Source organism: Pristiophorus japonicus, chromosome 13 (genome assembly GCF_044704955.1).
Source record: "Pristiophorus japonicus isolate sPriJap1 chromosome 13, sPriJap1.hap1, whole genome shotgun sequence".
NCBI classification, from domain to species: domain Eukaryota; kingdom Metazoa; phylum Chordata; class Chondrichthyes; family Pristiophoridae; genus Pristiophorus; species Pristiophorus japonicus.
The window spans coordinates 168,312,156-168,326,761 of record NC_091989.1 but is presented as its reverse complement, the minus strand read 5'-3'; the positions used below and the strand labels follow the sequence as shown (position 1 = coordinate 168,326,761).

The 14,606-nt window shown below is 44.6% G+C and overlaps 1 protein-coding gene across 3 annotated transcripts in view; it reads right to left on the bottom strand.

Moving 5' to 3' along the window:
- Window positions 1–579: 579 nt before the first annotated feature.
- usp10 (ubiquitin specific peptidase 10) overlaps window positions 580–14,606 on the bottom strand; it is a 106,598-nt gene continuing 92,571 nt past the window's right edge. For all 3 annotated transcript variants that reach the window (XM_070898252.1, XM_070898250.1, XM_070898251.1), the window contains one exon: window positions 580–2,510. In XM_070898252.1, the coding sequence (XP_070754353.1) occupies window positions 2,323–2,510 (188 nt within the window). In that variant the 3' untranslated portion in view covers window positions 580–2,322. The remainder of the gene's footprint in view (window positions 2,511–14,606) is intronic.

Sequence of the window (14,606 nt, the reverse complement as noted above, 5' to 3'; positions counted from 1 at the left end):
GAACTCGCAGAGGCAGCTGGTCTCAATCTTTGAGACAAAGGAGACGGGTTTAAGAAGACAGTTAGCAGTAGAGCATAATAGCCGAATGTTACCTTTGCATTCCAGAATGATCCTGGAATAGCGAGCAGTTTTTGCAGGCAAGAGTAGGACCCGATAATGCTTTGTGTGTTCGAGCCAGATCTGGCAGTGAATGGCTAAACCAGTTGTCCGCCACATCTGTTCAACTCTGCGCCCCTTGGACTTGAGGGAGCGATGAGGACAAGTTAATGGGGAACGGAGGGAATAGAGTTGCTACTATCCATATTTTAAACTTTTTAGGATCAACAATTTTAATACTTGTCAATTTTCAGGTTTGATATTAACCACACATTTTAACCAAGAAATGGTTAAAAAGAAAGTTGTAAGTGAATTTATTGTAACATCTGCAGGATTAAATGTTCAAATAGCAAGCAAAAGATAGTGTAAATATTGAACTATTTTGGCCATTACTCTGATAAATAAATCACGTTACATAAACGAGGCCTCAAGTGTAGAATATAGAGACAAACTCCTTGGCAAAATAGATTACACATTGCAATATTCCATAGTAATAGACTTTTATTCAAGGTAGTTTCTTCTGCAAGACAACAAATTAACTCATAAGATCAAGTTCACAGAATCTAAAAGCAAATCATTTGGTTACCACGTATGTATAGTTCTTAAAAAGCTCTGAAAATATCTCACATTAAAATGTCAGCCATGTTTGGTCATTTAAGAAAGATTTCAAGGTACTGGGGAAAGTTTTTAAATTCGGGAATGCACAAGTTAAGAGAATCCAATGTCTCAATACATAAAAAGGTTGGGAAAATAAATCTTCGAATATATGAACTAAACATATCTTTAAGCAAAAATTGCAGATACTTGTCTATCAATCCTTGGCAACCAAATATGGAAAAAGGTTTTAAAAACAGAGACCAATCCCCAGCACCAGCTAGCCTCCAACCCAACAGAAAACCTGTATCCTCAAAACCATTAACAAAGTATTTGCCATAGCCCAATGGCTCACAAGTGAAATTTCTTACGGCAGTAAAATGAGTCCAGTTCATTAAAAATGCAGTTGCACTTTACTGCAAACTGTTAACTCATGGAAAGTATGGCAATAATGAGGACTTTTTTTGATGAGACAATTACTAGCTTATTGGACAGGTGGTAACATTTCATTGACCCAAACAAGCAACCAATTCCACTGTTGTGTGAATAAGTTGGTGAGATCTATATAATGCTTGTGTGGCAATCAATAGTGGAATGAGTTGCCAGTTAACTGCAAGTTTGTAAGAATGTTACAAGAAGCAAAAGAAAACCGCATTTCCCCAAGTATAGGAAAATTTCACAGGGAAGTGTTTCTTTTTGTTACAGCCCTGCAGAGTTTGCACAAACAAATAAAAACCAAAAGGTGGCTTGTCTGAATGTTTTTTGAATGGGTAACTATCTTGGAATTCTAGAACTAGAGGGTTTTAAAGTTTACCACTTTCTGGCATCAATACGGGACAAGTTGAAACAGACCGTTCTCCAATCAATGTTCTTTGCACCATTGTGATTGTGCATCCAATTCAGGCCCCAAACAGTTATTTAAAGAGCTTGTAATGAATTTATTAACTGATGGGTGACACTCAATTTTCTATAAATATCACTAAATTGTGTACAGTTCCATTTCAACAATTAGAGAAAAGCAAACCACAGAAAGTAAACACAGCCAGACTGAACTGTTAATGGAATTATATCAATCATCTTTTTTTTTTATCAAGTTTCAATTGTGTACACAGAAGCATAATTGCAATCAGAAGTCTTAGTAACTGCAGTAAGGTTACAATCACCCATCTACGCAGACTCAACATTTCAACCTCAAATGTGGATTTGCATGTTATTTTGTAACGTGCAGTTAAGCTTTCTCATTAAGCATTTTTTTTTAAAACTGTGAGCATCCTACTGCTACTCAACACCCAGTAATCACACACGCAAGTTTTTCTCATCAAAACACCAAAGCATTCAGCACAATGGAACACTTTTCCCTCCCCCAAAAACATGGACTCAAGTGTTACCTATTATCAAAAGCGAAAACATTAGCGACTGATTCGTATGAAGTTAAATGTTATGAAAGATGTCACATATCGACATAAATCTACAAGATTTGCTGCTGGTGCACATCTCCAGGTTTTTCCCATTTAAACTTTAATCTGAAGTTACCGAGAGTGGATTTGGAAAGTTGCAATGAGGGAGGGAAGGGTTTATCTGACAGTTGGTGCTCTGGGAAGCAAGATGCTGGAGCAACACAGCAGGGACAGTTCACAGCAGATCAACTCGGCGATAGTACAGGAGGTAGGCTGTACGTTCAGCAGAGGGCTTCACAACCTGGTACTGATTTATCACTTTCACTATCTGGTCATCAATGCGCAGCCAGCCGTTAAGACCAATATGGAAGACATCTGTAGTGTAATGTCCACCAGTTGCACTGTTTCCATGGTGATAGACAACTGAAAGAGAAAGAAAAAAAAACACCATGGGGCACTGAGAACAAATACGACACATTTTTAAATAACATTCTGCATCCAGTAACAGTCAATATTCTGCAGCTGACATTTTCCAACTTTTACAAATACATACATAATTTATTATATATATTTTAATATAAATGGGGTTAGCATTTTTGAATCGTGTTCTTTTGCAACGATAAGATCATAAAGACAAGTAAAGACAGGGAAGACCATTCAGCCCATCTAGTTTGTGCTTCTATAGAAGCACCTATGGTCCACTCTCAATTTTGGACCATTTTGTTTCATTAATGTCACAGTAACTTGCAGGTTTGCCATATGCAACACCTTTTACAAACATCTAGTGGTAGATTCAGGAACTCGAGCGTTTACAATTCCACATTATGGGGGGATTTATCATCAAATATTTCATAATATAATGACAAAGAAACTGCACTTTAGGCACGTATGTGGTCAAAATAATGCATCGGGGCTGAATTTGAAGTCAGAGGCTTCCCGCGGGCGGATTTACCTGGTGGTTCAGCGACTTGCGCTCCTGGGCCTCTCCGGATAGGCCTGCATAGAGACCCACGTAACCCAGGAGCACATGCTGTTCGCAAACATCCCTGGGATCATGTGGGCTTGCCCAACCAAAGGAGGGAATCCCCATTCATACTTATGGGGATTCCGTATGCACGGAGCCATCATAAGTATGAATGGGGATCATATAAAAAAATACCTCTACATATCAAATACATTTCAAAAAACATTACATATTTAAAATTAATTAAAATGGCATTTAATTAAATACTTAAAACAAAATTTGATTTTTTTTTGTGAAATATACATTTACATGTTTTAACAGGGCTAAAAAATAAACTTACCTTCTTGCACAGGGTTTTTTAAAACGTATAAATTAATGAAAAGATTTTTACCAGGCGCAAGAAGTTCATAAGCATTCTGCCTGTGGAGGCCCATTTCCTTTAGATTCGTATCATCTGTCAAGAGAATCGCAAGTTCCGGGTTTTAAACCTGGAACTTGCGCAGCCCTTACGAGCGCATGCGCACCTCGCACATAGGGGCTGCAAATTTAGCCCCATTATCTTTGATCAAGCAACTTACCTCAATGCAAGCTTAGCTGGTTATACTTCAATTACACAGTTTACAATCAATGTCTTACTCCCCCTCAAACTTGTCTCTGGATAAGCAAACTACACAAGACGGCCCTAAATTTTTCTTTCCTGCCTCCTCTACCCCAGAAAAAGCACACACAAAGAGTTAGGCTGCATTTTGGAAAGACCCAAGAAGGAAAGGTGATCTAAATTTACCATCTAAAAAGTCACCTTGGTGGAAGTAGAATGCGTCATTATTATTAGGCCAAGGAGCTCTGATGAGGCTTTAAGTAAAGACCATATTAGTCAGCGCAACAGCCCAGGCACTGATGCCCTATGGAACTATCTAAACATAATATATAGCAACAATCTTGAATGGCTACTTGTATTCAAAATCTATTCATCGCTGCAGCTGAAATGTCCAAGCATTCAAACACTTTACAGTTTGCAGTCCACCAGAAAAAAAGATCAAAACAGGCCTGGTGAGAAATAGATGAATAAAATACCATTTCCATTGAAAGGATGGAGCATAATGTAAGTTGTACGTCAGACAGCCCAAGCACTTTATTTAGACTAGAACCATAGATTGTATAAATAGTAATAGGAGAACTATAGCATACTGTTTTAAAAAAAAATGGAAGAGAAAAACTACCAATTTCTTGGCAGACATCTCAGGATTTTAGATCAGAAGGTCTTGTAGATGGTAAACTTGAGCAAACTATTTGAAAGTTAGTTCTGTTTAGAATTAAAGTTACATGATAACCTTCATATTTTAATATCTTAGCACCACAGTTTTTAGCACAAGCCATTTTATTCTTTGTGGCTTCTAACCAAACAGTTGAGTAGATGCAAGATAAGCTGCAAAAATCATATGGCTCTGATTTACTTTTGTCAGCATATTATTATATTATTTTCTGTTATCTCTCCAAGCCCAATACTTAATTAAAGCCAGACAAACTGCTTGTTAAAACTGGTGTAAACAGGTTAATTATATGAAAACAATTAATAAAAGTAACGTTAAAAAAGCATATAAAGAACGAACATTTACTATACAATGTTATTTGTTTACCGGCATCTCGGGCTTGCATACACGTTACATGCACATGCTCAGTTGACTTAAAGCCAATTGCAGCCACAGTATGCCAGTGGATGTTAGTGCTGTGCCCAATCCCGCCCGCCCCCACCCCCCCCCAACCCCGCACCACCAAAAACAAAGATGGGCAGCATGCAGCCACTTCACATTATTCATTTTAAAAAAAGTAAAAATGCCAAGGACACGACTTGTATATGCATCAATGATATTTCCATGTGTTAAAGAGCAGTGTCCTCAGTCCAGTGGTTTGTGACTAGGATTACAATTTTATTAGTCTCTGGCTAAAAATGTTTCTTGTTCTATACATTTTTTTGCAATTTTAAAGCACATCGGATATCAATTAAACAGCTATAATACTGTACAAGGGGCTGCCTTAAAGTACACATTTCTTTTCCTCCCCAGTAGGTGTTTGGTTTCTGTGCACTAAAAAAAATCTGTGGTTATAACATGTTACACAGAAACATGCAAACGGAGAGATGCAAAGTTAATCAAAGGCTCAGACATCCTCTGAAAGAATTATTTTTTGGGAGCAAGAGGACTAACAGCAGGAATTTCTAAAAATGGAAACTGCAGTTTTAGTACTGATTTAGTAATACAAAATTAATTAAAAACTTCAGGACTGAATTTGTGTGTGCATTGGTCAACCAACTCTGGTCAGATGACATTTGCATCTTGAAAGTTATCTGACTGAACTTAAAAGAACAAACGTGTGGTTGTATCGGACCTTACCACATCTTCAGGATGCCCCAAAGCACGTTAGTAAATGACTTTTTGCGAAGGGAAATCATGTGGGAAAACATGTTCGTCAATTCACGCATGGCAAGGTTCCATAAACAACAAAATGAGATGATCTATTAAACTATGTTATGTGCACATAATGTTAACTAAAAGCAAACTGGAGTGAGTGAGTGTGAGTGAGTGAGTTTTTTGTCATTACCTCACAACTTAAACAGCATGAGTGACCTGACTGAGAACTACTCAGGTGTCTCAATGTCTGTACATTTGCTTGGTGTTGACCTCAACTGGCAGTCAAGCTTTGCCTAAGTTACACAGCATCTCAACAGCTGCATTTGCCAGTCTGCCTACAGTTTTCCTTTTTAAGCTGGTTTCAACAATTAAACTTTTCAGAGGATTTAATGGCAACCAATGTGCTGGTATTACCCATGTCCAAACCACTGTGCAGACAGCATATTTGTGTTGGATTGCCAGATTTAAAGGCAGACATACAAACACTTCAAAATTAGGCACTGACTTTCCCACAAGGTTTGATAATATTTTTTTTTTGAAATGGAAGATACTACAAAATAATCTGAAAATCTGCCAAAAACAGTTCCCAAATTTCTAATACCATTGCTATATTAGACTGAAAAGTCTTCAACTAAAGGTTGGGTACATAAAAAGGGAAAGAAGAAACTAATAATCACCATTTGGCAAATATATAGGAAAGGGTATTTAATGAAATGACAATGGAGTGATCAAATTTCAACAAGTTGCAGTGACAGCTATGGCATGGTAACACTTTCATCAGCTTGCTTGTGTCAGCATTTTACTTTCATGAACACCAAGGACTAAAAACGTTATCCAGCAGTTGAAATCATTGCAAAGACCAAACCGACCACTGACTCACCCCAGAAGCCATCCCTATTTACAAAAGGCATGAAAATTCCATAGCAACCAGTGGCTAAGATGATGCACGTGGGAGATAGAGAGCACTGTACTAAAGCAGAATACTGTTGTTTCTGTGGTTTGGAGAGTTTACAGGACACTTTATCCCTTCTTATAAAACTGCAAAAACATTCCATTGATCCCCAAAATGACATTCAATCATTAAAGAAAGATGAAAATCCTACTATCGACAACAATTATTTTTTGTACAAGGAAAAGCCAACAATTAGAAAGGATCATTAGATTTGTACTAAAATGTACACCTCAGCATTACTGGAAAATTTAAGCAAAAGTCGAAGTTGTACTTTTGCTTAAATAAATTCAGCCAAATGTGCATTTAATGTTAAACGGGTTTGGTCTTGTTTCCAGATTCCATTGAGTCACTACATGAATAGACTACTTTGAAAAGACTAAAATCACAATGAACTATGAATTCTTTCTGCCAACACTCAAATAATGCTGGAGCTAAAAAAGTTTTGCGATATAGTAACCTTTATTCTCTACATAGATTCTAAGGGCCCAAGTTTCCACAGGATAAAAAACGGGCGCCCCTCCGAGCTTGGCGCTCGTTTTTCGCGCCTAAAACGGCGCCAGAAAAAAAACGTGCTATTCTCGAGCCCTTTGCAGCTCCTTGTCTGTTTGGCGCGGCGCCCAGGGGGGCGGAGCCTACACTCACATCGATTTTGTAAGTGGGAGGGGGCGGGTACTATTTAAATTTTTTTTTCCTGCCGGCAACGCTGCGCGTTGGAGCGTTCGCGCATGCTCAGTGTGAAAAAAAATTGGCACTCGCCCATTTTTGTAGTTCTTGGTAGCTGTTTAATTTTTGAACATTTTTTAATAAAAGCACATTGCCATCAGCGCATCAGCTCTGAGGCTTCTTGCAGCCTTCTCACCGTCTCCGTCTCCTTCCCCTCCCCACCCTCCACGGAAACAAACGGCGGTTTCCTCCCCCTCCCTCCCCTCCGCGGCGGCAACAAACCGCTGCCTCCTTCCCCTCCCTCCCCTCCGCGGCAACAAACCGCTGCCTCCTTCCCCTCCCTCCCCTCCGCGGCAACAAACCGCTGTCTCCTTCCCCTCCCTCCCCTCTGCGGCAACAAACCGCTGTCTCCTTCCCCTCCCTCCCCTCCGTGGCAACAAACCGCTGTCTCCTTCCCCTCCCTCCCCTCCGCGGCAACAAACCGCTGTCTCCTTCCACTCCCTCCCCTCCGCGGCAACAAACCGCTGTCTCCTTCCCCTCCCTCCCCTCCGCGGCAAAAAAACCGCTGTCTCCTTCCCCTCCCTCCCCTCCGCGGCAACAAACCGCTGTCTCCTTCCCCTCCCTCACCTCCGCGGCAACAAACCGCTGTCTCCTTCCCCTCCCTCACCTCCGCGGCAACAAACCGCTGTCTCCTTCCCCTCCCTCACCTCCGCGGCAACAAACCGCTGTTTCCTTCCCCTCCCTCCCCTCCGAGGCAACAAACCGCTGTCTCCTTCCCCTCCCTCCCCTCCGCGGCAACAAACCGCTGTCTCCTTCCCCTCCCTCCCCTCCGCGGCAATAAACCGCTGTCTCCTTCCCCTCCCTCACCTCCGCGGCGGCAAACCGCTGTCTCCTTCCCCTCCCTCACCTCCGCGGCGGCAACAAACCGCTGTCTCCTTCCCCTCCCTCACCTCCGCGGCGGCAAGCGGCGGTTTCCTTCCCCTCCCTCCCCTCCGCGGCGGCAACAAACCGCTGTCTCCTTCCCCTCCCTCACCTCCGCGGCGGCAAGCGGCGGTTTCCTTCCCCTCCCTCCCCTCCGCGGCGGCAACAAACCGCTGTCTCCTTCCCCTCCCTCCCCTCCGCCGGCGGCAAACGGCGGTTTCCTTCCCCTCCCTCCCCTCCGCGGCGACAACAAACCGCTGTCTCCTTCCCCTCCCTCCTCTCCGCGGCGACAACAAACCGCTGTCTCCTTCCCCTCCCTCCCCTCCGCAGTGGCAAACGGCGGTTTCCTTCCCCACCCCCCGCGGCAACGAACGATGGCTGAAGCACTTTCACACAGGTAGGAAGATGGTTTATTGAATCTTTTCTTTGCTTATAAATGTTTATTCAGGTTGGATTTATTTGTATAATATTTGTAGAAGTATAAATAAGGATTGATTGTAGAATTTAATGACTTCCCTTCCCCCCCCCCCCACCTCGTTCTGGACGCCTAATTTGTAACCTGTGCCTGATTTTTTAATGTGTAGAACAGGTTTTTTCAGTTCCACAAAATCTTCACTTGCTCCATTCTACTTTAGTTTGGAGTACGTTTTCACTGTGGAAACTTTCAAATCAGGCGTCAGTGGCCGGACACGCCCCCTTTTGAAGAAAAAATTCTGTTCCAAAGTAGAACTGTTCTACCTCACTAGAACTGCAGAAAAAAAAATGTGGAGAATTACGATTTCTAAGATAGTCCGTTCTCCACCAGTTGCTCCTAAAAATCAGGCGCAAATCATGTGGAAACTTGGGCCCTATATACTTAATTTAACATTGCAAGAGATAACACAATTCAAATTTCATGGAGCAGTCATTTTACAACATAATGCTAGGATAGACAAGTAAAATGCTAGGACTGATTCCTGATCTGTGCTGAGTTAGCTGATCTAAGCCCTCAGCAAGGGGTGTCCTGACAAAAAGGAGTGGAGCAAAATGACCTAATTCTCGATCCAGTGACTCGTACTAGAATGGTATATGCATGCTTGTTGGGACAGTGCAGAGTCAGGCAATGTATTCCATGATCAAACAGCTTTCTGGCACTCATTGTCTGGATGCTTGCACACAGAATGTTGACATGGCAACTTGGAGGATTCCTAGGAAACTGTACCCCAGCAAGACTCTCTCAACTATAGGACAAAGCAGTAAGGGAAGCTAATTAAATTAATTACATGTGAAGAGTCTCTAGAAGCATTGGAGATTTAACATTGTTATAGTATAAAATTAGGTTTGGTTTTAATTTGTTTTACAGTATGTCAAAGTTGCAAGACAGCTCAGTTCTAGAGATTTAAAAATGTATCTTTTTTTTGTCAGATTCTTCCTCATCAAACCATATTGAACTTCATTTAATTTAACACAATATAGTCCATTTTTGTTTAAAGTAATAAAAAAAAGTTATACATAACAAAACAAATTAATCTTCGAGTGTGCTCCAGTTTTCTTGACCTTAGTGGTGGGGTCAAGTCTTTCATGGTGCTCCCAGTATTTTTCAAGTTACATAATACATTGTATATGAAAACTTGGACAATCAAAGTGGACGCCAACCATTGGTTTGTTGGTTGCCCAGAATAGAAGAGGCCACCGATTAATCTTACAGCCTAAATGAATAAAATGTTCCAGACTGCTCAATTGGAATCAACTAGCCAGAAGGTGAGCGATCTACAGAGCTTAGGCACCATCTAGAACAGAAAGAAAACTTTAAGAATGGAAGCAGTGCTAACTAAACATTATGCAGGCCCCACACTTTCATAGTTAGATTTCAGGTTCCTGGTAACCACTTACTATTTTATATGTGGAGGACTTGCTGTTTAGCTCTGCACATGGCTTTCATTTATTCTGCAACAGGCTCAGTAAAAAAAAAAATTAAATAAAGTCATCTAGCACATTGCTTTGAACTTCTAAATGCATCCGACTAGAAATCTACTCCTTGTTATCGTAATCTAGTGTAATATTTTCATTCCTCTATTGGGTTTTGCTTTTCTGTACAAAATCTAAACTGGGGTACCTAGATGGTCTTTTGGATGAGACGTTAAACCGAGGCCCCGCCTGCTCTCTCAAGTGGACGTAAAAGATCCCATGGCACGACTTCGAAGAGGAGTATTGAATTCAATTGCTGTATGAAGCCAAATGGCACAGGGGGAATAAAACTTGCTTGAATTCATGACAAAACAGGTTCTTAATGCTGCCATTTGGGTTAAAAATTGTGAAGACATTTGTCTCTGGTGCTTATTCATATCCTCCTCCAACTAAAGATAATGAAACATTACAGCATATTAAGCTCCCAGCATTCAGACTCTTAAGTCTTCAATAGTTAATATGATCTGCATGTCATCTCGTCTCAAATAAACATGGCTTCTCTTGACTACAGATGAAGCCATGGTCACAGTTGCTTATTTAGCCTCAGGTGAAACTCAAAAGTCCATTGTAAGAATAATCTGGTAAAGCTTAATAAAGCTTCATCCTGTTTATTAAAAACCCGACCACTATAATGACCATTCCATACAAGTTCACAATGTAATTAAAGTTTATACACTGCCATGTGTTGCAAATTTAGAAATCTCATCAAAAATATACTTCTGCACGACTCAAGCATGTCTCATTGGGGTAGTCTGTAATGCAATGTTTGCTGTTGTGTGAAACTTTATAAATTGTTTTTGATGATAGTGGAAATTGTCAAGAACCCATGTAAACTAAATTGTTGAGGTGGTGAAGACTCTGATAACTTTAAAAATTCTGCAGCAAGAACAAATCCAAATAGTTAAGATATTTTTAAAAGCTACGTTACATTAGAAAAACAGGAAAGGAAAAAAAGATATATGCAAGTGCTGTTTATTTTTCTTAATTTCAATAGGCTAGGGTTATTAAATTGAAAACTTCACTTGAACAGCTACAAAGACATTCATTTCAGCATCAGTGCAGCAGCTAAAATGAAGCACTGCCAGAATGCTAGAAAGATTCTAAGAATTAAAGGAAATAATCAGCAACCTATGCCAGGATCTGCAAATGCTTCAGACTAGTGACTAATTTGGGAATATATTTTACATTTGAGTCTGCACTTTAGAATTAATACATCCTAACTAGATGCTAGCACGTACAATTGTCCACAGGTTCTTGCATATTGATGACGAGAAAGTCTTCACTTTCACACTAACTATTGATATTAATGTCTTTTTAACTTACACTAAAATCACTGGTATTTTGAAAACATTCAACCCACTATTACACCTATTATAAGGCGTCAACTTTTATTGGTTGTTTGAATACACGAGCTTTTTAACAATTCAATACTCGCTCAAATCCCAAAGTTATGTCAGCCATTCCGAGCTCATCACAATCTGAGTGCCTTCCAGATTCAGCTCTTTGTAATTAGCTTTGTATATCAGCACTAGGTCCATAACATAATGCAAAAGCTTCAAGGAAACTTGCACATTAATCTCAAACGACTATTAATTTTAGGTTGACACTGGTCAACAGACTTAATTACAAGAGTGCAGCCCAACACGTAGAACAAATGAAGACTTAATCCCTTTGATCTGCACGCAGAATCTTTTTTGGAATGGTCTAATTTTCTAAGACGTACAAATCTCTCCCTCTACCCTAAACATTTTTCTTAGAATGCACAAAAAACATATTCTTCTTTACAGATAAAGTCATACTACTATAGTTCTGTATTAAACTATACCGAAAAAATCTTATTAAAAAAAACTGTCAACCTAACCTAAAACAGTAATCGCAGGAAAACCACATAATACTCAACGTGGAAACAATGCTTTAAATGCATCTAGACCCGAGATTCCCAAACTTTATTACCTCTTCCAGATCTATCAGCGTTCTTTTACCAGTTTTAATATTTTCACTCCTTTAATGCCGAACTATAGTACAAAATGTACCAATTATAATACATATACAACTTAAAATCCATAATTAGACAATTTCTCCCAACTGTTAAGTGAAGTAAGTTTAGCACAGGTCCCAGTAGGTGTGAGTCAAAGCACAATTCCCGATCAGATAATCTTCAAAAACTACGAAAATGCTTGATTAGGTAATTGAAAACATTATATTAATTCAGATCCCCTCACTCGACCTACCTGCCCCCCACACACACTATCCTGCCCCCCACTACCTCCCACCCACACAATCCCTATCCCTACCGACCCCCCCCCCCCACACACACACAACACCACCCCCCCGCCCACACAATCCCTATCCCTACCGCCACCCCCCCCCCACACACACACACTACCCCACCACCCCCCCACACAATCCCGATCCCTACCGATCCCCCCCCCCAAAACACACACACTACCCCACCACCCCCCCCCCCCCCCACACACAATCCCGATCCCTAACGCCCCCACCCCCCCCACTCACTATCCCTCCCCCTCTGGACCAGTACCCCCCCCCACACAATCCCTAACGCTACTGACCCCCCCCACTCATTATCCCTCACCCCGCCACAGTGCCCCCCCTCACACTACATTATCCCTACCCCCTCCCCACACAATATCCCTCCCCCCACCACCCACCACACACACTATTCCGCTCCCCCCCCCCCCAAACACTCATCCTCCTCTCCTCCCCCCCCACACTCCTCCTCCTCCACCTCTCCACCTCCCCACCCACACACACTCCTCCTCCTCCCCCACACACACACTCCTCCTCCTCCCCCACACACACTCCTCCTCCTCCTCCCCCCCCCACACACCTCCTACTCCTCCCCCCCCCACACACACCTCCTCCCCCCCCCCACACACTCCTCCTCTTCCACCTCCCCCCCCCCCACACACACTCCTCCTCCTCCCCCACACACACACTCCTCCTCCTCCACCTCTCCACCTCCCCACCCACACACACTCCTCCTCCTCCCCCACACACACACTCCTCCTCCTCCACCTCTCCACCTCCCCACCCACACACACTCCTCCTCCTCCCCCACACACACACTCCTCCTCCTCCTCCCCCCCCACACTCCTCTCCTCCTCCCCCCCCACACACTCCTCCTCCTCCCCCCCACACACTCCTCTCCCTCCCCCCCACACACACTCCTCCTCCTCCCCCCCACACACACTCCTCCTCCCCCCCACACACACACTCCTCCTCCCCCCCCACACACTCCTCCTCCCCCCCCACCCACACACTCCACCTCCCCACCCACACACACTCCTCCTCCTCCCCCACACACACACTCCTCCTCCTCCCCCACACACACTCCTCCTCCTCCTCCCCCCCCCCACACACCTCCTACTCCTCCCCCCCCCACACACACCTCCTCCCCCCCCCCACACACTCCTCCTCTTCCACCTCCCCCCCCCCCCACACACACTCCTCCTCCTCCTCCTCCACCTCCCCCCCCCCACACACCCCCCACACTCCTCCTCCTCCACACCCACACTCCTCCTCCTCCTCCACACCCACACTCCTCCTCCTCCTCCCCACCCACACTCCTCCTCCTCCTCCCCACCCACACTCCTCCTCCTCCTCCCCACCCACACTCCTCCTCCTCCCCACCCACACTCCTCCTCCTCCTCCTCCCCACCCACACTCCTCCTCCTCCTCCTCCCCACCCACACTCCTCCTCCTCCTCCTCCCCACCCACACTCCTCCTCCTCCTCCTCCCCACCCACACTCTCCTCCTCCTCCTCCCCACCCACACTCCTCCTCCTCCTCCTCCCCACCCACACTCCTCCTCCTCCTCCCCACCCACACTCCTCCTCCTCCTCCTCCCCACCCACACTCCTCCTCCTCCTCCTCCTCCCCACCCACACTCCTCCTCCTCCTCCTCCCCACCCACACTCCTCCTCCTCCTCCTCCCCACCCACACTCCTCCTCCTCCTCCTCCTCCCCACCCACACTCCTCCTCCTCCTCCTCCCCACCCACACTCCTCCTCCTCCTCCTCCCCACCCACACTCCTCCTCCTCCTCCTCCCCACCCACACTCCTCCCCTCCTCCTCCCCACCCACACTCCTCCTCCTCCCCCCTCCTCCCCACCCACACTCCTCCTCCTCCTCCCCACCCACACTCCTCCTCCTCCTCCTCCCCACCCACACTCCTCCTCCTCCTCCTCCCCACCCACACTCCTCCTCCTCCCCACCCACACTCCTCCTCCTCCTCCTCCCCACCCACACTCCCTCCTCCTCCCCACCCACACTCCTCCTCCTCCCCACCCACACTCCTCCTCCTCCCCACCCACACTCCTCCTCCTCCCCACCCACACTCCTCCTCCTCCCCACCCACACTCCTCCTCCTCCCCACCCACACTCCTCCTCCTCCCCACCCACACTCCTCCTCCTCCCCACCCACACTCCTCCTCCTCCCCACCCACACTCCTCCTCCTCCCCACCCACACTCCTCCTCCTCCCCACCCACACTCCTCCTCCTCCCCACCCACACTCCTCCTCCTCCCCACCCACACTCCTCCTCCTCCCCACCCACACTCCTCCTCCTCCCCACCCACACTCCTCCTCCTCCCCACCCACACTCCTCCTCCTCCCCACCCACACTCCTCCTCCTCCCCACCCAC